The sequence below is a fragment of the Passer domesticus genome, chromosome 8 (assembly GCF_036417665.1).
Source record: "Passer domesticus isolate bPasDom1 chromosome 8, bPasDom1.hap1, whole genome shotgun sequence".
In the NCBI taxonomy this organism is placed as follows: domain Eukaryota; kingdom Metazoa; phylum Chordata; class Aves; order Passeriformes; family Passeridae; genus Passer; species Passer domesticus.
The window spans coordinates 25,679,724-25,702,420 of record NC_087481.1 but is presented as its reverse complement, the minus strand read 5'-3'; the positions used below and the strand labels follow the sequence as shown (position 1 = coordinate 25,702,420).

Genomic DNA, 22,697 nt, shown 5'->3' with positions numbered 1-22,697 from the left:
GGACTTGGGAATGGGAATGGGTGTTGGGGATGGGAATGGGCCGGGCCGGCGGGAACGGGACTTGGGGATGGGAATGGGTGTTGGGGATGGGAATGGGTGTTGGGGATGGGAATGGGTCTTGTGGGTGGGAATGGGTCTTGGGGATGGGAATGGGTCTTGTGGATGGGAATGGGTGTTGGGGATGGGAATGGGCCGGGCCGGCGGGAACGGGACTTGGGAATGGGAATGGGTGTTGGGGATGGGAATGGGCCGGGCCGGCGGGAACGGGACTTGGGAATGGGAATGGGTGTTGGGGATGGGAATGGGCCGGGCCGGCGGGAACGGGACTTGGGGATGGGAATGGGTGTTGGGGATGGGAATGGGCCGGGCCGGCGGGAATGGGACTTGGGGATGGGAATGGGTGTTGGGGATGGGAATGGGTGTTGGGGATGGGAATGGGTCTTGTGGGTGGGAATGGGTCTTGGGGATGGGAATGGGTCTTGTGGATGGGAATGGGTGTTGGGGATGGGAATGGGCCGGGCCGGCGGGAACGGGACTTGGGAATGGGAATGGGTGTTGGGGATGGGAATGGGCCGGGCCGGCGGGAACGGGACTTGGGGATGGGAATGGGTGTTGGGGATGGGAATGGGTGTTGGGGATGGGAATGGGTCTTGTGGGTGGGAATGGGTCTTGGGGATGGGAATGGGTCTTGTGGATGGGAATGGGTCTGCCCAGTTTAGAATGGTTATTGTGGATGGGAATGGGTCTGCCCGGCTGGGAATGGTTCTTGTGGCTGGGAATGGGTCTGCCCGGCTGGGAATGGTTATTCCCAGCTGGGAATGGTTCTTGTGGCTGGGAATGGGTCTGCCCGGCTGGGAATGGTTATTCCCAGCTGGGAATGGTTCTTGTGGATGGGAATGGGTCTGCCCGGTTTAGAATGGTTATTCCCAGCTGGGAATGGTTCTTGTGGCTGGGAATGGTTCTTGTGGCTGGGAATGATTCTGCCCAGCTGGGAATGGTTCTTGTGGCTGGGAATGGTTCTTCCTGGCTGGGAATGGTTCTTGTGGCTGGGAATGGTTCTTCCTGGCTGGGAATGGTTCTGCCCAGTTTAGAATGGTTCTGCCTAGCTGGGAATGATTATTGTGGCTGGGAATGGTTCTTCCTGGCTGAGAATGGTTCTGCCCAGTTTAGAATGGTTCTTCCTGGCTGGGAATGGTTCTGCCTGGTTTAGAATGGTTATTCCCAGCCGGGAACGGTTCTTGTGGATGGGAATGGATCTGCCCAGCTGGGAATGTTATTCCCGCCTGGGAATGGTTCTTGTGGATGGGAATGGGTCTTGTGGATGGGAATGGGTCTTGTGGATGGGAATGGGTCTGCCCAGTTTAGAGTGGTTCTGCCTGGCTGGGAATGGTTCTGCCTGGCTGGGAATGGTTCTGCTTGGTTTAGAATGGTTCTTCCTGGCTGGGAATGGTTCTACCAGTCTGGGAATGGTTCTTCCTGGCTGGGAATGGTTCTGCCTATCTGGGAATGGTTATTCGTGGCTGGGAGTGGTCCTGCCTGGCTTGGAATGGTCTGGGCCAGCTGGGAATGGTTCTTCCCAGCTAGGAATGGCTATTGCTGGCTGGGAATGGTTATTGCTGGCTGGGAATGATTCTGCCCGGCCGGCAATGGTTCTTCTCGGTTGGGAATGGCCCTGCCCAGCTGGGAATGGTTCTTCCCGGCATGTAATGGCCTTGCCCAGCTTGGAACAGTCCTGCTCACCATGGCCACAGCAGCCTGGGCTGTCATGGACCAGCACAGCATGGTCCTAGCCCAACATAGTTCAGCATGGCCACATTAGCAAGTGTGATCCTGCCTGGCATGGCCACAGAAGGGTGGGCTGGCACAATGTGGCATGGCATGGTTTGGCCCAGCAGAGGTGTAACAGCATGGGGTGGCATGGCCACTGCAGTATGGTGGGATGTGCTCAGGAATGGCCACAAATGCAAGGAGTGGCATTGTCCTGCACGACGTGGTTTGGTCTAGCAGGGTCACAATAGCATGGGATGGCTTGATGGCTTAGTGCAGCCCAGCTTGGTCCAGCATGGCCACAGCAGTATGGGATGCCTCGGTACAACACGGTCACAGCATCGCCCATCCATGGAATGGCCAGGGAATGCTCCATTCCCCATGGCCATGACAGCATGGGCTAGCACGGTCCAGCACAGTCCGGCTTGGTCCTGCCTGGCATGGCTGGTTTGGCACAGTCCTGCATGGCATGGCTTGGTCCAGCACAGCATGGTGCTGCATCCCTCTCCGTGGCATGGCCAAGCAGGGACAGGACAGCCTGGATCCCTGCATTCCCTGGCCCCCTGTCTGGGCTGGGCTGGGTATGGGGTTCTGGCATGGTCCGGGGGCCCTCGGGATGGCGCCGGGGGGGACGTGGAGAGCCTAGCCAGGAGCAAGGCATCAGCAGGACACACCTTTATTCCCATGTCTCGTGGCCAATTCCCACTCCCTCTGTCCAGAGGGGTTTGGTGGCCGCGGCTGCTCAGCCGTCCCAGGCGGGGACGCCGGCGCGGCGCGGGGCCAGCGGGCCTGACTCGGACACGGCCGGCGAGTCGCGGCTGCGGGTGCCGCAGAGGGTGCCGCGGCCGTGGCTCCGGGGGCCGTAGGGCCCGCGCTGGCAGCGGAGCGAGCACAGCGGGGCCCTGACGACCTCCTGGAAGCCGCGGCGGAAGTTCTCGTTGAAGTAGCCGTAGATGATGGGGTTGGCGCTGCTGTTGAAGAAGGCCAGCCAGTGGGCGAAGGGGTAGACGTAGACGGCGAGCAGGCGCAGCTGGTCCTCGCTCAGCCGCCCGTAGTCCGTCAGCAGCATCAGCGTCCACAGGGGCAGCCAGGAGATGGTGAAGAAGAGGGCGACGATGATGAGCATGTTGATGACCTTGGCCTTCCTCCGGGAGATCCTCCTCCCCTCCGGCTCCTCTCCGCCGTGGGCGGGCGCCACCGACTTGAAGAGCTTGAAGGCGATGCGGGCGTACATGACGACGATGAGGGCGAGGGGAGCCACGTAGATGTGGGAGAAGAGGACGGTGGTGTAGATCCTCCTCATCCCCGTCTCGGGCCAGGCCTCCCAACAGGAGTAGAGAGGGTAGGAGTTGTTGTAGGTGTCCACCATGAAGTGGTGCTCCTCCCTGGTGACAGTCAGGGTGACGGCAGCGGGGCACATGATGAGCAGGGCCAGCACCCAGATGATGGCGATGGTCAGCAGGGCTTTCCTCAGCGTCAGCTTCTGCCGGAAGGGGTGGACGATGCAGCGAAACCTGCGGGACAACAGCTCGTGGTGGCTTTGGGCACCTGGTGGGGACATCCCTGGGGACGGAGGGCGGCTGGGACCCAGGGGTGGGGATGGAGGGCAAGGTGGGCTGCTCTTTACACGAGTCTTTTGGTGGCAGAGATTGGTTGGTGTTTTCAGCCCAGCCTGGGGAAGGACACCTTGCTGGAATGCCCCATGGACAGCCTTGTGGTCCTCCTGGAGAGCTGTGACAGGCTCCTGACATTCCCAGGAGCTTTCCCGCAAAGGGAACCACACAGGGCACCTGGACCTGCTGGAGATGGTTTGGTCCCCACGTCCCCATGCCAACGTACCTCTCCACGGCGATGGCCACCAGCGTGAAAACAGAGGCGGAGACGGACATGCCCTGCACCAGCCCGCTCATCTTGCACATGGTGTTGTCAAAGGGCCAGCCTGTGAGGGGACACCACGGAGGCTGTAGGGGCCTCTGGCTCACCCAGCTCCCTTTAGGTGTCCCCACCCACTGTGTTGTTGCTGGGGGATGCTAAGTCCTGCTCCCAGCTTGTGTGGAGACAGCCTTTACGGCATGGATCCTTGAAGAAGAACCCCAAAATATGTAAAAAAGATGCACATTACACTTAGAAACTCAAGGAACATGGCGGCTGACATTTTTCCTACTGACTTTGGGACCCTCAATCAGAAGGACTTTCATCTTGTTTCTTGACCCCAGTACCAAGGCAATAAATAAATCACACCCCAAAATCAATAAATACAAACCCTGCCCTATGGCCTGGCTGCTGCTGCAGCTGAACCCTCCCAATTCCCTTATCTTTGGAAAGGTCAACAGGCAGAGCTGAGCCAGCACAGGAGAAGGTAAATGCAGAAAGGAGTTTTTTTTCCAACGTTGCTTGGTGAAGAATGGCTGAACTTCAAACAAATATGCAAATGCAGCATTAGGGCTGAACTTACTTTACCACAAATGGCCAGAACCTCAAAAAAAAAAAAAGTCTTTCCCCTTCCTCTGCCCTGCTCACCTGTGATGAGGTTGTCCACCAGGGTGGTGGGCATGCAGAAGATGCCCACCAGCAGGTCGCTGATGGCCAGGTTGAGGAGGAACACGTTGGTGACCGTGCGCATCTGGCGGTTCTTCACCACCACGAAGCACACCAGGACGTTGCCCACCACACACATGAGGAAGATGAAGGTGTAGGCCAGGATGAACATGAGGGCCACGGGCGTGGAATGCTGGTAGTAGGCCAGGAAGGTGTAGTTCTCCCTCGGGAGGTGGCTGCCGCTGGAGTTGGGCCACCAGGTGCCATTGGAAGGGCCTGGGGAAGGGAAGGCAGGAAAATGAAGCCGGGAGAGAATAAAGCAATTATTGCCTTCATTTCTCAGTGCCTCCAGAGGTGGGCTTTCATATTTATTCCAGTGCCCAGACTGGCTGGGACTTGTCCTGCTGGACTCATCTTTGTGCCCCAACAAGTCTCCTCATCCTTGGGTTACACAGCTCAAGGTTCTGCAGCACCTCGGCTGAATTATTCTTTTAAATCATTCTTGTTTGATACCATCGATATCATTATTATTTGATACAATTATTGTTTGATATCGGTATTACTTTATTATCATTATTATTCGCATCATTCTTTTGATGAGGAATTAGAGCAGCCCAGAAGACATCCTGATCTCGTGGGCTTTTTTTTTTTTTTTTTTAGGGATGATGCAAGGAAGACAAATCCACATCCCGACACTCCAGTGCTCTGGCCTTATGGGAACTGGATCCGTGTGGTCCCAGCCGCGGCTGCCCTGGGAGCATCCCTGCCCCCGGGCGGCTGCCGCTGCTTCTCCTTGTGCTTCCAAGGTTCACAATTCCATGTTCTGCAAAATCTTATTCTCCCCGGCAAAGAACCAGGGGAAAGGCGCTGGGGCAGAGGACGCCCTCCTCTCCGCTCCCCTCCCATCTAAAGCGATAATTGTCATTCTGATCATTATCTGTGAGCTCCTGGTGGAGGCGGGGGTGGCATTTTGTCACCGGGGATCGAGCGGGGAGCGGGCTCGGCAGCTCCCACCCTCGGGCTTCCCCAGCCGCACGCAGCCGGGGATGCGGGAGGATGCCGGGCGTGGGCAGGAGCTGCCTGCGGCGGTGACGGGACTGACTCCGGGAGAATCCAGGCTGCAGTGCCGAGGCGAGGAGAGGCACATCTTAGCTTTAAGGCTCAGTGAGCGCCTGCAGGTCAGCCCTGCGCTGACAGCCCTCCGAAGCCGCCGTGTGCCGGGCAGCTGGAGCATCCCCCCTGCCCGTGCCCGTGCCAGCCGAGATGCTTTTCCCAGCCACAGGGACCACCGGCTTCCTCAAGGTTCCGGCAGGCAGGAGAGCCCTATCCAGCCCCGAACACCGCAGTCCTGGGCGCAGGATTTGGGAAACACATTTCCATGGGGATTCAGAAAGGCGCTGGGGGGGTTCGCAGCTGGCACGGAGAAGGAGCCTCTTGGAGAGGCAGGGGAGTAGCGGGATCGAGGGGCAAGATCCTCCACATAGTCGGTATCAGATGTGTGAAGCAGCTCTGTGAGCACGAGCAATAAAAACTGTAATGAGATCACCCAAACCCTGCGATATTAAGCCTAAAACTTTGCTGGACTTCATCTTTTGGGGCTGCAGTGCAGCATGAGCAGGAGGTTGGTGTCCCATGGAATTGGAGGTGGTTTTAAAGCAGGGTGGAAGAGGGGGGAAAGGAAAATAAGGGGCTGCTGAGCAGCCGGGTGGGTGAGTGAGTGGATGGATGGATGGATGGATGGATGGATGGATTGGATGGATGGATGGATGGATGGATGGATGGATGGATGGATGGATGGATGCAGGCGTCCTCAGCTCAGCACTGACTGACATCTCGGACGTGGTGACAAGGGGATGGGGAGCCACACGGGGGGTGATGGATCGCCCGGCTGCGGGAAACCACGGCCGGGAAAGGCTGATCTGATGGAACAGGAGGCTGGGATGAGGGGTGGGTAGCTTTTTTGGGGGATAAAATCAATCAGGACTCGGCACTCACCTCCGCCGGCCCGACCGGGCTCCGGGGGCTGCATCGCTGCCGTGCAGGCGCTAGGGCCGGAGGCGATCTGCTGCTGCCCGAGGAGGGGGCGCAGCTCGCCCCGTCGCTCCCGCCCGGTCCGGAGCCCCGGTGCCGCCGCCGCGGTGCCGCCGCGCCGGTTGCGGCTGCTCGCCGGCTGCGGCGGAGAAGGGGAGGGGGCGCGGGGGGAAACAGCCGCCCATCGCCATGGATACCGGGGGACCCGCACGCTGCCCCCCTGGATCAGGCAGCGCGGGGGCGAGCAGCGGGGCGCGGAGAGGGAGGGAGCGGGTTCGCTCCCGAGGGAGGGTCCGGGTCCGTGTCCCCCCGCTGCCGCCGAGGTCCCCACAGTGATGCTGGCAGCTGGTGGCCGGTGTCCCCAGATGGGGGCCGGTGTCCCCACCTGTCCATCCCGGGAGGAAAATGTGCCAGGAGCCTCAAGACGAGTGGGGAGATCCCCCACCCATCAATCCACACAGAGGGAAGGGCAGCGCGGTGTTTAGGGATGCTGGTGCTGGCTTCAGGCTGCTCCACTCAGCCCCAGCTCCTCCAGCATGCCCAACGTCTCTTACCATAATCTTGTACCAAAGTTTGGCAAGTCTGGAAGTCAAATATTGACAGGATTTACCATTCCTGGCTGTCCCCGGCCCGCACACAGCATTGGGAAGTGTTTGTCCCTTAAATACCCAAAGGAACAAACAAGGGAGGTGTTTGAACAAGGCGTTTGGAGATAACACCTGGGGTTTCTCCCAGGGGTTTTGTTGGGTTTTTTTGGGTTTTTTTTGCAGGCAGCCAGCTGCTAAGGGACATGGGTGTGCTTGGCAGTGGCCTTCCTGCCACTGAGAAACCACTCTCTCCAGGACGTTTCTTCCTGGAAAGGGATCAGCAGAACTTGAGCACCCACAGCACCCGAGAGGTGGGCGCACACCTCTGGGACAGCCACTGGCCTTGGGTCACTTTGGCTTCCACGGCGAAAAAAACAGGAGGGAAGAAAAATTCCTTGGAAAACAAGGACTTTTCCAGGGAAACACTCCTTGGGTCTGTGAGAACCCAGTGAGCAGCTGTGCAAAGGGCTTCTCGAAGGACAAGAGTGGTAATCCAAATTTAATTAGATACAAACCCCCCGATGTAAGAGGAAAGCATTTAATCAGGCACTTGGCACTCCACCACCGTGTCAGCAATTCCAGGGAGAGCCCTTGCAGCTGCAGGCATGTCCTCCACCATCCCTGCTGCTGCAGTGCCCGCGTGGGAGGCTGCACACCCAGGTCCCCCCAAACCTCCCACCACACGTGTTGCACCCCCAAAACGCACAAGCAGGAGGTTGCCTGGCTGGGGATGTGGCAGAGCCGTCCCTCCCCGCTGCTTGCTTTTAATTGAGGAAAAGCGAGGCGCTCACTCAGGCTTGGGGCAGAAACGGGGGCGTAGCAGGGACTGAGCTAAGCCAAACCCCACAGCTCGGGCACCCCGGGGTGCTGTCAGGATTTGGGGACGGGCTCCTCTGGAGACAGCAGCAGCTCGAAGGGAACCAGGGGCCGCACCAGCAGGCGCACCTCGGGGCCCACGGGGTTGGCCCGCAGGTTGAGGCTCCGCAGCAGCGCCATGGAGGCCAATTTATCCGTCGGCACCTCTGGAAAGAGAGCATGGAGGTGAGAATCCGTCCTGGAGGGGTGGAGGGGATGGAGGATCCTCTTGATGGACAGCCTGGAACAAACCTGACATAGGATTTATATTTATATTTATATTTATATTTATATTTATATTTATATTTATATTTATATTTATATTTATACTTATATTTATATCTATATATCTATATTCATATTTATATTTATTTATATTTATGGCCATATTTATATTTATACCTATAGCTATATTTATAGTTATATATATATATCTATATTTATATTTATATATACTTTTATTTATATTTATATTTATATCTATATCTATATTCATATTTATATTTATTTATATTTATGGCCATATTTATATTTATAGCTATAGCTATATTTATAGTTATATCTATATCTATATTTATATTTATATATACTTATATTTATGTTTATATTTATATTTATATTTATATCTATATCTATATCTATATCTATATCTATATCTATATCTATATCTATATTCATATCTATATTTATTTATATTTATGGCCATATTTATATTTATAGCTATAGCTATATTTATAGTTATATCTGTATCTATATTTATATATATTTATATTTATATTTATATTTATATCTATATCTATATCTATATTTATCTATATCTATATCTATATCTATATCTATATTTATTTATATTTATAGCTATAGCTATTTTATAGTTATAGTTATATCTGTATTTATCTTTTTATATATATATATTTATATTTATATCTATATTTATAGTTGTAGTTAAATTTATATCAATATTTATAGTTATAGTTATATATATATATTTATATTTAATTTCTATTTAATTTATATTTATATTATTTATATTTAACCCAAGTTATTGGGTTAAAACATGCGAGAAATTACAGCGACATTTGTGTCGGTATTTGGTACGTTTGTAACGTGAATTGCTTTGTTGCGGTGGGTTAGGTTGTGAGTTCATTTTGGTTGGTTGTGGTTTAAACGTGGTGTTCAAAAGGTTTTAGGGTTTGGGGTATTAAGTGGCACAGACATAATTGAAGTTTTTGGAAAGTTGTTTTGTTTGGGTGTATTTATGGGTAAAAGAAATGTAATAGTTGTAGGTGTTTTTGGTGGAATTACTATAGGAATAGTATAAGTAATACTGTAAGAGCTAAAATTACTATTTTCTGTTATAATTTATTGAAATAATGGTGGGAAGTATTGAAAATTTAAGAATTTTGTTGTTGGCTTTGCTTAGAATTAAAAAATTTTGGTTTTGTTGAAAAAAATTGACAATTTTGGTAGGAATGCTGTTAGAACAAAAATTATTTAAAAGGTGTATCAATTTTGAGGAGCCTAACTCGAATTTTTTATTTGAGGCTATTGAGTTGGGATTATTTGAGGAATGATTGATTGAGGGATAAATGATTGAGGTATTAATGTTATTTTATTGGGTAATTGACTGTAAGGAGGTACTAATACTTGTTTTGAGGCATGGTGGTAATTTGCAGGTTTTTTTCAGTTTAACAACAAAGGTTTGCTGTTGATGTTAAGCCTGTCTGCAGGCTTTGATCAAAACAGAAAGACAGTGAAATATTAATTTATCCGACTGCTCAGGCCAACGGTTGTCGGCTGGACTTGGTCTTGGAGGTCTTTTCCAACCTAAATGATCCTGGGATTCTAAGGGATGTGTCAGCAAGGTGCAAACACCAAGATATCCAGCGTGGGGGCTGCCCTCCAGGTCTCCCAGTGCTAATAAACCCCTGCTGGGCACTAAATTGGGATTCAAAGACTTATTCCCTGATTTTATCCCCGGTGTTGCAATGCCCAGGAGCCCTCTCCAGGCTAACAGGAAGGCACTTGGTCTTTGCCCTCGTTGGACAGGCTGCAAAATGGCTCTCAGCCATCCAGAGGCACCCTTCTGTTTTGCAATTTCCACGAATTCTGGGTGCTGTCCTTTAGAAAACACGACATTTACAAACTCTGCATTTCAAAAACAGGTGCAGCTCAGCTGGATGGTCCCAATGAGATTCCACTGGGAGCAGAGGAATGAGGCTGACATGAAAACCTAACCCTAATCAAGCTCATTAAAAGGTGATAGATTTTCAATATTTTGGGCTAGCAAAGCCCACCTGTCTGATTCTTTTTAATTTGGCCACCAGAATGACAGGAGTCTTTTTTATCCCAGCTCCTGTTCCTCCACTGCAGAATTGCAGTGTTGTAATTATATCTGGTGGATGATTACGTGATATTTAAACCATGAAGCTTATTTTATGCTGGAAAAAGACTTACACACTTCAATGCCTTTGTTTTTTCCCTCTTTCTCCTCCAGAAAATGGTGATATTTTCCTTACACAAATTCCCTAGGAGCGCACAGCTCATCAGGCAGAGCTTCACATGAATTTTTTTAATAACTCTTCTTCATGGTGGATTTGTTCACTGCCGTTCCCCCGTATCATTTTTCTTGGTTTTTTTCCCTCTTGAAGCACAAAAGTAATATATTTTTGTTCATAGATCTTCCTATTTAATCATCATCTAATGCAGTGGAGAATAAGAAGTTTAATCATCGTCTTATGCAGCACGATAAAGTTAAAAGTGCTTTCACCCATTTTGCTTAAATTAGGGAGTTTAGTAAAGTATTCTGGGGACCAAGACCTTCCCAGGCTGGGAACAGCTCAGCTCTGCACCTTAATTCCAGGTGAGGAGCAGTGACTCAGCCCTGGCATGAAGGGACAGGCAGGGCACACGGTGCAGCCTGTAGCTGTAGGGCTGTGCCCTGCCTGCCACAAATTCCCCCAAAAACAGCCCAAAGCATCCCTTGCTGCCTTCCCAATGGATGAGGCACTTGCATTTGAGCCTGAATTATTCACGCTGGTTTCACCAGTTAAGCAAAAAACAGAGAGGGAGAAAGCTTTTTTACATAATTAAAGCAGAATTTGGAATGGTCTGGGTTGGAAGGGGCCTTAGAGCTCATCCAGTCCAGCCCTGGATGGAGGCAGGGACAGCTTCCACTGTCCCAGGCTGCTGTGAGCCCCAGCCAGCCTGGCCTTGGAGACTGCCAGGAGTGCACAGCGTCTCTGTGGCAATGCCTCATCACCCTCAGGGGGAAGAACTTCTTCCCAATATCCCACCTAGCCCTACTCCGAGTTCGGACCCATCCCCCTTTGTCCCATCTAGGCATTCTCAGGAGGACAAAATTAACCACAGCTGTCCCCAGCAGTGACCTCCCCAGCTCTGGCAGCAGCTCAACAGCATCCCTATTAAACCATTAATCAAGGAATAAGGGAAAGAGAAGATGAAGCTGCAGGCACCAAAGCATCCCCATGGATCTGGGAGCTTAAAATGCTGATTTGATATAACTCTAATTACCAGGGAAAGAGTTAAAAGCACTGACAGTAATGTATACATAATCACAGTCCAGGGTTAAGAGCTTATTTAGATGAAAAGAGTGGCTTGTGGCATTAAATGTCTCCTTTCACAGAGCCCACAGGCTCTAGGCAGGCATTAATTAATCTCCTTTCACTGCTGTTTCCCTTTGGAAAACATCACCTACCACCTCCAGCTCGATATGTCTCAGCAAGCCACTCAGCTGTTCCAGCAGGAGCTTTCAAGTTGGGTTTGCAGCCCTGGCAGGAGCCTCTCCAGCATCCCTGGGATGGCACAGGAGCAGCACTGGCACAGCCCCACCAACCAGGGCGTCTGCAACCCTACAAACACCAGCTCACCTGCAGGGGAACCTGTCGGGGAAGGGCTGGTGGTAGCAGTGTGATTGCCCAGGTTTTTGTTTCCTTGGAAAAAAATGGGCTGAAAGCCCCTGGCTTTCCGGAAAATGTGTAAAATAAGCTCACATCACCTATTTCTGCAGCCAGCCAGCCTCCTGTGCACTACTCACACATATCCCTGCAACATTTTGGCTTGAAATTGTCACGTTTTACTCTGTTTTTATTTTTTCCATATCTGGAGGACACCCCCCAGCCCAGGGGAGGTGGGAGGTGACCACGCCTGGGCTCTCAGGGACCCCCTCCACCAGGATCAATCCAGCTTGGGTGCAGCCTTTCCTGCCTGCATTTTAGCAGGGAAAAAGGCACCAAAACACTGCATTCCCTTCCTGCAGCATCCTGCTTCCACAAAGCCAGTGGGGAGAGCGCTGTTTGGAGCCCAGCTAGGATGGAAATCACCCAATTGAGCTCAAAAAGTGACGCGGGGAACTAAAAGTGACACAGCTCTCTCCGGGAGGTGGGAGAGAAAAAGAGGGTGAGGAAAAGCTGGGCGCTACTCTGGCTGCCGTGGAAGCAGATTTTAATTCCAGTGTTTCCACAGGCACAGCTGGGGAGCAGCTGATGTGAGGCTGTTCACAAACCTCCTGTTGCAGGGAGCAGCTTTCCCAGCAGCAGCTGAAGCAATCCCAGATAAAACAGCAAAATTGAGTGGACTCCGATATTCGCCTCCCTGGGGGCTGTGGGATGCTCCAGCCTGGGCCCTTTGAAGGCTGCCTGCTAAATAAATTCACTTTTATCTGTGTGTACAGCAGCTGCCCCCGTTGCCCAGCTTTCACAGACTGCAAAGCCTTCAGCTTTTTGCACATGAAAAATTTTCCTGCCGCTGCAGAGCTGAGGGATGAGCGGCTCTTACCATTGCTTTCATTTAATTTTTAGGGGATTCTGTAGTGTTAAACAGCTGCTGTTTGTTCTGGGAAATGTTCAGGTGTCCTGCTCTTTGGCAGCAAACATCCCGGCCCAGCATTCCTGGCGCCGGGTTCTGCAATCAGCTCTGTTTTTTTCAATGAAATCTGGGGATTTTGGGTCACCCCAGCTGGAGATGCTTTTAAGATCTACATCCCAGCTTGAGTGGCGCTTGGCTCCCACTGGGAGGCAAATTTCCTTTCCCGGGAAAGGCAAACTGAGAAAGCTCTCATGGGGTGATGCTAAATGGCCTTTTTGCAGCGGGAAAAGGCCCCCCTCACCTGCGATCTCGTTCTCCTCCAGGTCGATGGTCTCCAGGGCGGGGGCGGTGGCCAGGGGCTCCGGGAAGCGCCGGAACCTGTTGCGGGAGAGGTCGATGGCCCGGAGGTGCAGCAGGGACGTGATTTCCTCGGGCAGGCGGTGCAGGTAATTGCCCGCCAGGTTGAGCTCTGGGAAGAGAGAAGGGAGGCGGTGGGATGCAGGGAAAAAGATGGGAAAATAACTGTGAGAAAATGTGTGTTTTATGACTGGCGTTTCGCAAGTATTAAAATGAATATTGTATGTGTATGTTAGAAAGTTATGCTGTATTAATTTTCGTAAATATAGTTTTAGGTTATAACATAATGTTAAAATAGAAACTATGCTATGCAAGATATTTGTTTAAGAAAGGACTCCAGATAGGAGCCACAGGACACCTAAATCTTTCAGAGAAAGGGAATTTATTGCTCCCTTATCAGCAGAAAACTAACTTCTTCCCACCTCGCTCAGACTGGAAGACGGCATGAGGATTAAGAGGAAGAAGTTGACAGAGACCAGACAGAATCCTGTGTTTGAATGCAATTTATGCATCATGTATGAGGTGTATGAATATGCAACAGGCAATTGTTTTTAAGGGTTAATCCTCTGTTAACGGGGGTCCTTTTTCGGGCTTGTGTTGCCCAGAAAAAGGTACCCGGACGTCCGTATCTCTTTGTTTTTATCGTCTCATATTGTCCTAATCTCAAATGTTCAAATTTTATTATTTTAATTATATTACTATTTTTATAACCATTTTATTACTATTAAATTTTTAAAATTTCAAAAACAAGTGATTGGCGTTTTTCACAATAACTCATGCACGGCTTGATTTGCAGCCTCTGGCTCCCGTGGACTGCCAGGTCCATCAGTGGGATTCCAGCTTCAAAATTTTTTTTTTTTATTTTTATTTTTAATTTTTTTTTCTGTTTTCCGTGGTTGCCACTGTAGATTTGCATGCTGGGAATACCACATTTAGGAGCAATGCTTTCCTAATGAAATGGGGCAGCCTTTTGCAAGCAGAGCCTGTAAAAAAGAAGGAATATTTCCTCATAAATTCAGTGCAATTACCTCCCCAATGGACATTTGTCATGGCTTAAGGCTGGCCCTCTACATTCATGTGCCTGAGCCCCTTCTGGGAATAAACACAATGGTGGGAGAGAGGTCTTTAGGTGTGAAAAATGCCTATTTTTTCACAGTTTACCCATCCGTGATGCTTTCCTGCCCCAGAAATGAGCTCCTGTGGGGCCAGGAGCAGCTCTCCTGGGAAAGAACCCAAACCCCACTGTCCCAGCGCCCTTCTCCAGTGACACAGGGCTTTCTGCACTATAAATACCCACACGAGCTGCCCTGCCCCTGCTAATACCTGGTATTTATAGGTCCTGCCTTATTGAGCCTGTCCCCAGCCGCGGGGCATCTGTTCCTGCTGGGACCCAGCACAGCTCACCCAGGAGTGACCGGTTCACTGGGGGAGCAAAGCCCTTGCTGGGAAACTAAGTTTTTTTTTTTCCCTTCAGGGCTCGTTGTGCTGTCTAGAAAATGAGAATTGATTTCCTTTGCTGGGTGTGTTTCCTTTCCCCGGCCCGGGGGTGTTCTCACAGACGATGCTCCGGCTCCGGAGCAGGGAAGCCTCCCCAGGCACCCACCACAGTGCATTTCTGTGGTAGGTCGCAGGAACAAAATTGATTTTAGAAGCTGCCGGAGCATCCCCAGCGCCGCCCTCGGTGTTCAGTGCCGTGGTGCTGGATGCTCTGGGTGCTTGCATGGCCATTTTTTAGCGGATTGGCCTCGGGCTGCCTTCTCTGGGCTCCGCAGGGAGGGGTCCCCGCGGTGCTGATGATCGCTCCCATCTCCCGCAGTGATTAGCTCGCATTGATGTCTCGCTAGGAGGACTAATTAGTCGGCACAGCCTGGATTGCCATGCCCCGCTGTTATCCCCAGCCTGCATTTCCTGTCCTGCTCCATCCTCAGCCCCATCCTTGGCCGGAGCTGGGGGGTGATGAGTGACCCACAGCAGCTGATGCCAGTTTGGAAGGGTGGGAGACACCAGGACCAGCGTCCTCATCCTTCAAGGGCCAGAAGGTCTAAGCAAAAATGGATTTTTTTTCGTTCTGAGCTAACACTTGCAATGAGGTGTGAGCTCAGGGGAGACTCTTGGGTGCTTTGCCCCCTCTGCAGGAACCTGGGGGCTCCTGGAGTGTCCCAGAGGGCTGGAAGTGGCAGTGCCTTACCTCTGAGCTGGCTGAAGGTGGTGACAAACCGGCCGGTGATGGACTTGAGCTCATTGTTGGCCAGGGAGATGCGAAGGATCCCCTCGGTGACGCTCCTCATGGCTTTGTAGATTCCAACAGGGAAGCTCATCAGTTTGCAGTTGGCCAGATCTGCGCACAGAGAGACCCAGGCGAGGGTCTGACAGCTTCAGTCCTCCTGCTCCCCCGTGCCCCTCATTCCCTGGGGCAGCTGAGCAGCCCAGGGATGCCTATTGCACTGCTGGTGGGGATGGAGCAGGGATTTCTCCTGGCTGGATTTCTCATGGCCATGGCAAGCCGTGGGGAGGGGAAAAAAAAGATTTGGTTGTGCTTCTCACCCCGTGGTCTTCTTGTTTTGTTCCGAGTTGTTTCTCTTTCCCCTCCCAGGAGACTCCAGGGATGGAAACCCTATATCCCAGCCCCAGGATGGGCTCTGTTTCCTGCCCCCTCCCCAAAGCCACTGTGGGGGCTGATGGAGCAAGTTCCATCCTCCCACGATTCTCTCAGGAGGATGTGGAGAGCCTCAGAGATGAAGCTCCAGCTCCAGCATACGCTGGTTTATATCCCAGGGCCGGGAATCCAGTGGGAATGAGAATGAGTGGCTTTCATCTCTCTCCTTTGATGAAGTGCACCCTGCTCTTGGGTATTAGCAGGAAAACACAAATCTGACATGGCAAAGTGGGGGAAAAATCTGCTGCTGGCACTGCTGGCGAGGAGGGGACGCACCCGCGGGATTGTGTGAGCCTGCTCTAACTTTGTGGGGCCGAGGGCCCTTTGGGGGAGCCTTTCTCTTCTCCGGAGCCGCGGGGAGGGAACGCCGACAGCTTTTTTTAGACTGTGGCAGTGAACAGCAGAGCCCTGCTCCCGGATACCCAATCCTTGTCCGGGCCGGAGCGCCGGGCTTACCCAGGGAATCCCTTTTGTTCTCCACCGTCTCGTTCACCTTCCTGGCCACCCGCGCCACCGCCTCGCCCATCCTCCTGTGCATGCGGGCGACAGGGCCCGCCGGGAATGTGCCGTGCCCCGGGGGATCCAGGGCTGCAGGGAGAAACCACCACTCTGGCCTCTGAGAGAGGGATACTAAAAATAACCCACGGGATCAGTGTTCCCAGGGGAGGGAGGGAGGCTGTGCTGGGGCTGGCATGTCCCTCAGGGTGAGACTCCCAGCTTTCCACGATGGTGCTTTTGGGGGGATGTGGATGCATCCTATTCCCTGGGATATGGGGATTCATCTCCTTTCTTGGTTTGGGAGATGGCGATGCATCCCTTTTCCTGGTATTGGATGCATCCCCTTTCCTGGTATTGGATATGCCATTTTCCTGGTGTAGGATATGGGGATGAATCCTACTCCCTGGTTTGGGACACAGGCATGGGTGTCTTTTCCTTGTGTGGGATATGGGGATGCACGCCCTTTCCTGGCTTGGCATAAGGGGATGCAACCCGTTTCCTTATTTGGGATATAGGGATCCATGCCCTTTTCCTGGTTTGGGATATGGAGATGAATGCTATTCTCTGGTATGGGGTATGGGGACACAAGCCTTTTCCTGGTTTGGGATATCTGGATACAAGCCCTTTCCTGGTTTGGGATAGGGGGATAGAAGCCCTTTCCTCATATGGGATATGGGGATACAACCACTTTCCTGGTATGGGATATGGGGATACAACCTCTTTCCTGGTTTGGGATATGGGGACACAAGCCCTTTCCTGGTATGGGATATTGGGATAGAAGCCCTTTCCTGGTTTGGGATATGGGGATACAAGCCCTTTCCTGACATGGGATATGGGGATAGGAGCCCTTTCCTGGTTTGGGATATGGGGATACAAGCCCTTTTCTGGTATGTGATATGGGGATAGAAGCCCTTTCCTCGTTTGGAATATGGGGATACAACCTCTTTCCTGGTTTGGGATATGGGGATACAAGGCCTTTCCTGGTTTGGGATATGGGGATAGAAGCCCTTTCCTGGTTTGGGATATGGGGATAGAAGCCCTTTCCTGGTTTGGGATATGGGGATAGAAGCCCTTTCCTCATTTGGGCTATGTGGATGCATTCCTATTCCTGGTGACTTCATTCAGCTCGGTCTAACCAAAACATTCTGGCCAGAGGCATCTTGGGCAGGACGGAACGAACGGCAGGACACCGCCACCCTTCCTTCCCCACTCCAAAAAAAAAAAAAAAAAAGAAAAAGAAAAAAAGGATAAAAAGGCGGTCTTCCCACGCCGGGAGTCGAACCCGGGCCGCCTGGGTGAAAACCAGGAATCCTCACCGCTAGACCACGTGGGAGGCGCGGGCAGGGCGGCGCGGCGCGGCGCCTGCCCCCTGGCGGCGGCGGGCCGGGGCGGGCCGGGCCCGGCGGGCGGGGCCGCTCCGCCCGCGCCGCTCGGCGGGGACAAAGCGCGGCGCCGAGCGGGGGCCATGTCGTCCGCAGGCGGCCGCCAGCCCAGCCAGAGCCGGGCCATCCCCACCCGCACCGTCACGCTCAGCGACGCCGCGCAGCTCCCCGCCGACTACTGCACCACCCCCGGCGGGACGCTCTTCTCCACCACGCCGGGAGGTAAAAGCGCCGCGCCCGCCGGGGCCTCCGGGGCAGCGCGCCCGGGCCAGCCGGAGCGCCGCGTGTCGCGGGCGGACAGTGCCTGCCGCGCCCAGCTCCGCTCCGTGCGCCGTCGGATCGCGGCGCTTCCCGCCCGCGCTCCTGCGCGCACACGCGTGGAGACGGGATTGTTTGTTTTTTTTCTTTCCCGGGAGCGCGGAGCGTGCCGGCGGGGCGGCAGCTGGGAGCGGGACGGGCTGGCAGGAAGCTGCCGGTGGGTCGCGGGCAGCGGGGGCTCGGCGCGGTGGTGACACGCTGGTGGCCGTGCGGCGCGCAGGGACACGTGGTGTTTCGGGGCGCCGCTTCCACCGGCATCCCCGGGACGCATTCCCACCCCTGCCCGGAGTGTGCCAGCGCCCCGGGGCAGCCGGGACGCGGTTGCCGCCGGGGTGTTTGGCCAGCGCCGAATTATCGCCTGTTGTGCCCAGATAAGAGCGGGCAGAGCGGCGGCGCGCACCCCCAGCCCTCGCCGCCGATCTGCGGCCGAGAACCTTGGCCGGGGCGCCCGTCCCGCCGGGAAACTCCTTCGGCAAACAAGCGCTGCCGAACCGGATTCCCCCACTCTGCTCCCGTCCTCCCCCCAGGCACCCGGATCATCTACGACCGCAAGTTCCTGCTGGACCGCCGCAACTCCCCCATGGCCAAGACCCCGCCTTGTCACCTCCCCAATATTCCCGGCGTCACCAGCCCCGGCGAGCCCGCCGAGGAGCCCAAAGCGGACACCAACAGCTTGAACCACCAGGAGGGCAAGCCATCCATGGGTAAGGGATCCCCGGGGTGGGACAGGAGGGATTTGGGGTGGAGGATGTGGAGGATGACACCCCTAACACTGCTTCCATGGATAAGGGATCCCCGGGGCGGGCAGGAGGGATTTGGGGTGGAGGATGTGGAGGATGGCACCCCTAACACTGCTTCCATGGGTAAGGGACCCCCGGGGCGGGACAGGAGGGATTTGGGGTGGAGGATGACGCCCCTAACGCTGCTCTCCTTGCCTCTTGCCAGGGGACGATGCTCAGTTCGAGATGGATATCTGAGCGGGAACCACGGAGAGGCAGCGACTCCCCAGACCTGTGCACCCCCATTCGGCTTAGCAGGATCCGTCCCGGCGAGGTGGAGGTGGCAGTGGTCCCCACCAGCGTCCCCTCCCCGCCCTCCTCCTCCCCCTCTTTTCGGGGGGGAGTGCAGCTCTGTCTTGTCCCCCTCTGCGGGTGACCGGTCCCAGCATGTGCCAGACGGAGCATCCCTTCTGGATCCGGCCCTGTTCCTCCTCTTCCACCTGCCAGCAGCCTGATCTCCACCAGGCTTCTTTTTAAAACATCCCTTTGCCTCTTCTGCTGCCTCGTGCCCCCACAAAATTCCCCTCTTTTGTTACCCAAACCTCCCATTGCCAGCAACTTGGTGTTCTGGAGCTGTGTCACCCCCTTTGCCCCCTTCTCCTGGAAAATTTGGGCAGCCTTTTGGGAGGAGGGGGAAACATCACTCCTAAAATCATGCACCTGCTTGCACCCTGGGGAGGGTATTTTTTGAGTTTCCCTGGGACGTGTTGGCGTTCAGCAAAGGACAGCATTGGGAGCCTGTTCCCTTTGGTGCTCCAGGGCTCCGATGCAGTCCCTGATGGAATCAGCCAGCGTGTTCACATCTCTCCTACCTGGATTTCTTCCATCTTGGCCCTCCAGCCAGGGGCTGTGTCCCCCACCCACCAGCCAGGACTCACAGCAATGTAGCCATATATTATAAAACCCCCTTGCTTTTATTTTTGGTACTAAAAAGGGGCACTTTACCCCCAACGACTTTTTCTGGGCTGGGGCCGAGTGCCTCTGGGAAAGTGCTTTGTAGAGCTCGGGGTTTTTTTTACCCCCCAGCCTTTTAAAATGTGAATCCTACAGGGGGGAGATCCCTCTGGCACCGTTGGATGTCTCAGGAATCACTGGGTGTCCCTGGGGGCTGTGGGGGCTCGCCAGGCACCGCAGGGATGGGGTGCTCTCCTCGCAGGGTGCTGCCATCCATGCCATCCTCTGCCCACTTTTCAGGGTGGCACTTCTCCCAGCCGGACCGTGCTGTCGTGGATAAAGCATTTCCACATTATCCTCCCCTTTGCCAGCCTGGCATGGCGTGGCCATCTTGAACCTCCCCTGGAGATGGGGTTGCTTTTTCCCCCTCTCTCCGTGTGACTCTTGCCCTGACGAGCAGCGCTGGGCAAGGCCGTGCCCCCCAATCCCACCAGCCCCCCCAGTTCTGATTTTTCACTGCCTGTTTTGGGAGCCATCACCAGCTCCACAGCCTTCTCAAGTGCCATTTTATCAGCCCCCACCTGAGTGCCTGCTCCATCCACCCTCCCTCCCTCGCTGGGGTCGCCCCCCACCTCGGTACCCAGCCTGGGGGACCCGTGCTGGGGAGGGGACACCCCCAGGCTTTGTGCACTTTCCATCCCGTAATTTATTTCTCTAGGTGTGTTTGGCACGGGGCGGCACTGCTGGCGAGCTCCCATCTTCCAGCTGCTTTTCTCACAGGGAGGGGGGGATGGTCTGGCCCTCCTTTTGGGGCCGGGGGAGGAAGAAGCAAAAGCACAACCCCAGGGAATGGGTTGTCTTTCCCATCCTTTCCCTGGCGTGGGAGGTGGGGTGAGCGCGAGTGAGTGAGTGCGAGTAGCAGTGTGTACATGCGTGTGGGTGGGTGGTGATAAGACACACACAAATATATATATATTATATATAAATAAATATATTTTCCTTGAAGCAAAGATCCTAGGAGGTCGTTTAGGCCCTCGGATCGAGGGAGGGGCAGGGGCAGGGGGCGAGGACATCCTTGGCAGAGCGGGGACGGCCACCGTGGATGCAGGGACCTGGTGCCCTCAGCACAGCTGCAGCTTTTGGGAAACCTGCTCTGCTAGCCAAAAACAATCAGACCATATCCAAGGACAATGTGACTGAATGGACAGGAGCCGGAGGGAAACCTTTTTTGTTGTATTTTTTTTTTTTCTCTCTAAATGCCCCCTTTCCCAACCTCCCTGTGTCTCCGTTCCCCATCCCAGCAACTTTTGTCCCCAAAGGTTCTCTTTTGTGAGTGGGCTTGGGGCTGAGCAGGGAGGGAGTGCCTGGCCTCGCCGGGGCGTTCCTCTGCTAGTCAGGGGATCCCTTTGGGATTTCTGTTGTTTTGTACCGTCCCTTCAAGCAGGTGTTTGGGAGGAGAAAAGCTCTCGCCAGTGGTTGCTGTTACAGTGAGATCAATAAAGATTCTGGTTCTACTAAATCAAGGTGATTTGGACTGTGATTCAGGGGGTGGGGAGGATTTTCCCTTCCCTTTGGAGCAGACTCCCCTCGTGGGCTCTCTCCCAGTCCTGCCCAGAGAGCAGGGAAGGGTTAAACTCAGAACCAGCAGCTGAGGGTGAAATTGCAAAATGTCACACACAGAGAAGCCTGATTTTCCCATAGGTCTCCTGTGCAAAACTGCCCCAAACTGATCATTTGTCCTGATCTCATCCCTGGAAGTCTTCAAGGACTGGTTGGATAGGACTTGGAGCAGCCTGGTCTGGTGGAAGGTGTCCACCAGGCTTGGCCTTGAAGCCTTCAGGGATGGGACATTTTTAATATATGTTAATATATTGCATTGTAATATCTATTTGAATTTTTAAATCAGTCTCTTTAATACCATCCTCTGTTACTGGGGAGGGGTCTGAGCAGCAAATGCTTTTTCCCTCACTAGGGCACCGAGGGAGGGGCAGCAGCAGCATGTCTGTTGCTACAGAGCATGCCCCCAAATTTTTGTGGGTGCCTCAGCAAACCACCAGCATCACTTGGGGATGCATCCCTTGAGGACACCTCAGCTGTGTGTGTGAAATACCACAGCAGCACATCACATTCCCAAAGCATTCAGATCCCGGGGCTGTTTCCAAGGGTCTGGGGGGCCTCTTGGAGCACCCTGGTTTGGCTGCACTCGGAGTGGTCCTGCCATGACCTCCCGTGGATTCTGCTCATATTGCAGCAGTTTAATTCTGCAGTGTCAGGGAAATTTGGAGCATGCATACAGAGAGGAACACGGCGAGGAAAATTGCTGACGAGGCGTTTGGGAGCTGCTTTTCCCTGCATCTGGTTTAGGCTGTGCAATGCCAGTGGCAACTGGTTCCCTCCCGAATTTTGGGGTGTTTTTTATGTGTTAATCCCAGCTACCAAAGCCCCTGCAGTGAGGGGTGAGTGTGTGTGTATATCCCTGTGTTTTGGTGTGCTCCTCCCTAAGGAGCTTCCCGATACTGGTTTGGGATCTTAAAACGGGGAATTAAAATCAATTTCAAAAGTTTTAAAATTTTAGGACTGTAAATGCAGCAGAGCAGCTGAGGGCAGGGTATTTTGGCTGAGCTGATGCTGGGAGCCTGGCTAGGATCTCGGATCCCGACGAACAAACTTTCCAGCTCTCCTTTCCAGCTGTTACCATTTTCGGACTAGCTCTGGGCTGCGTTTACATTCCTGGCCCTCCTTCCCAGTGCCAGTGAACGTGTTAATGCCGTTTTTCTCCTTTTCCTTCGCCCTGCTGGTGTCCTACAAACACTGATTTGGTGCAGCACGGCAGCCGTGGATGGTGCTGGGTGTGGGCAACGCTGTAATGCTGGGGTGGCTCAGGGGGAGCTGGGGTTGGGGTCCTGCCTGGGGGGCTCTGAGAGCCACTGTTTTACCCCAAATGCAATGTGGGAAGGCAGGTAGGAGCTGAAAGGACTGGGGTTTTGCGGGTTAGCTGAAATAGCATCTTTGTGTGGCAACGAGGGGAGCCTGAAGTCGCCTGATGGATTCACTCTGTGCCGTGGTGGACTCCGGGCAGGAGACGAGCAGAGCTGGACCTGCTGGGACTGGTGCAGCCATGGCAGGAGCCCACCACGGTGCACCCTGTAGGTGCTGGGAAGCAGCAGGGTGGGTGGGCAGCAGCCTTATTTCCCAGGATTCTGAGTGG

General features: G+C 53.7%; 3 protein-coding genes and 1 non-coding gene across 5 annotated transcripts; 1 reads left to right on the top strand and 3 right to left on the bottom strand.

Moving 5' to 3' along the window:
- Positions 1-2,427: 2,427 nt before the first annotated feature.
- NPFFR1 (neuropeptide FF receptor 1) lies at positions 2,428-6,677 on the bottom strand. Its single transcript, XM_064429821.1, is given in 5 exon segments — positions 2,428-3,281; positions 3,607-3,706; positions 4,288-4,581; positions 6,301-6,415; positions 6,417-6,677. Coding segments are annotated over 5 exon segments (1,392 nt in total). The 5' UTR covers positions 6,528-6,677; the 3' UTR covers positions 2,428-2,509.
- Positions 6,678-7,500: 823 nt separating this feature from the next.
- On the bottom strand, positions 7,501-16,156 carry LRRC20 (leucine rich repeat containing 20). 2 transcript variants are annotated; one of them, XM_064429470.1, is made up of 3 exons: positions 16,075-16,156; positions 15,151-15,300; positions 7,501-7,945 (listed from the first exon to the last, which is right to left on the bottom strand). In XM_064429470.1, exons 1-3 carry the CDS (start codon positions 16,154-16,156, stop codon positions 7,794-7,796), a joined length of 384 nt encoding a protein of 127 aa, XP_064285540.1. In that variant the 3' UTR covers positions 7,501-7,793. The 2 variants fall into 2 exon arrangements, with proteins under 2 accessions (XP_064285540.1, XP_064285539.1); XM_064429469.1 differs by lacking the exon at positions 15,151-15,300 and adding an exon at positions 12,907-13,074.
- A 1,221-nt stretch (positions 16,157-17,377) lies between these two features.
- Positions 17,378-17,449, bottom strand: TRNAE-UUC (transfer RNA glutamic acid (anticodon UUC)). Its single transcript has one exon. It is a non-coding gene; the product is annotated as a tRNA-Glu (tRNA).
- A 71-nt stretch (positions 17,450-17,520) lies between these two features.
- Positions 17,521-19,091, top strand: EIF4EBP2 (eukaryotic translation initiation factor 4E binding protein 2). The gene is made up of 3 exons (XM_064429820.1): positions 17,521-17,720; positions 18,344-18,520; positions 18,762-19,091. Exons 1-3 carry the CDS (start codon positions 17,582-17,584, stop codon positions 18,791-18,793), a joined length of 348 nt encoding a protein of 115 aa, XP_064285890.1. The 5' UTR covers positions 17,521-17,581; the 3' UTR covers positions 18,794-19,091.
- The last annotated feature ends 3,606 nt before the right edge of the window (positions 19,092-22,697 follow it).

What these genes read in the sequence shown, in the direction of transcription:
- LRRC20 (XM_064429469.1), bottom strand. Translation starts at nt 16,156, where the DNA reads ATGCACAGGAGGATGGGCGAGGCGGTGGCGCGGGTGGCCAGGAAGGTG. An exon ending in GAACAAAAGGGATTCCCTGG is followed by an intron (nt 13,075 to 16,074) that starts GTAAGCCCGGCG and finishes CTCTCTTCCCAG; the next exon opens with AGCTCAACCTGGCGGGCAAT. An exon ending in GGAGGAGAACGAGATCGCAG is followed by an intron (nt 7,946 to 12,906) that starts GTGAGGGGGGCC and finishes CTCTCTTTCCAG; the next exon opens with AGGTGCCGACGGATAAATTG.
- EIF4EBP2 (XM_064429820.1), top strand. Translation starts at nt 17,582, where the DNA reads ATGTCGTCCGCAGGCGGCCGCCAGCCCAGCCAGAGCCGGGCCATCCCC. An exon ending in CTTCTCCACCACGCCGGGAG is followed by an intron (nt 17,721 to 18,343) that starts GTAAAAGCGCCG and finishes TCCTCCCCCCAG; the next exon opens with GCACCCGGATCATCTACGAC. An exon ending in GGAGGGCAAGCCATCCATGG is followed by an intron (nt 18,521 to 18,761) that starts GTAAGGGATCCC and finishes GCCTCTTGCCAG; the next exon opens with GGGACGATGCTCAGTTCGAG.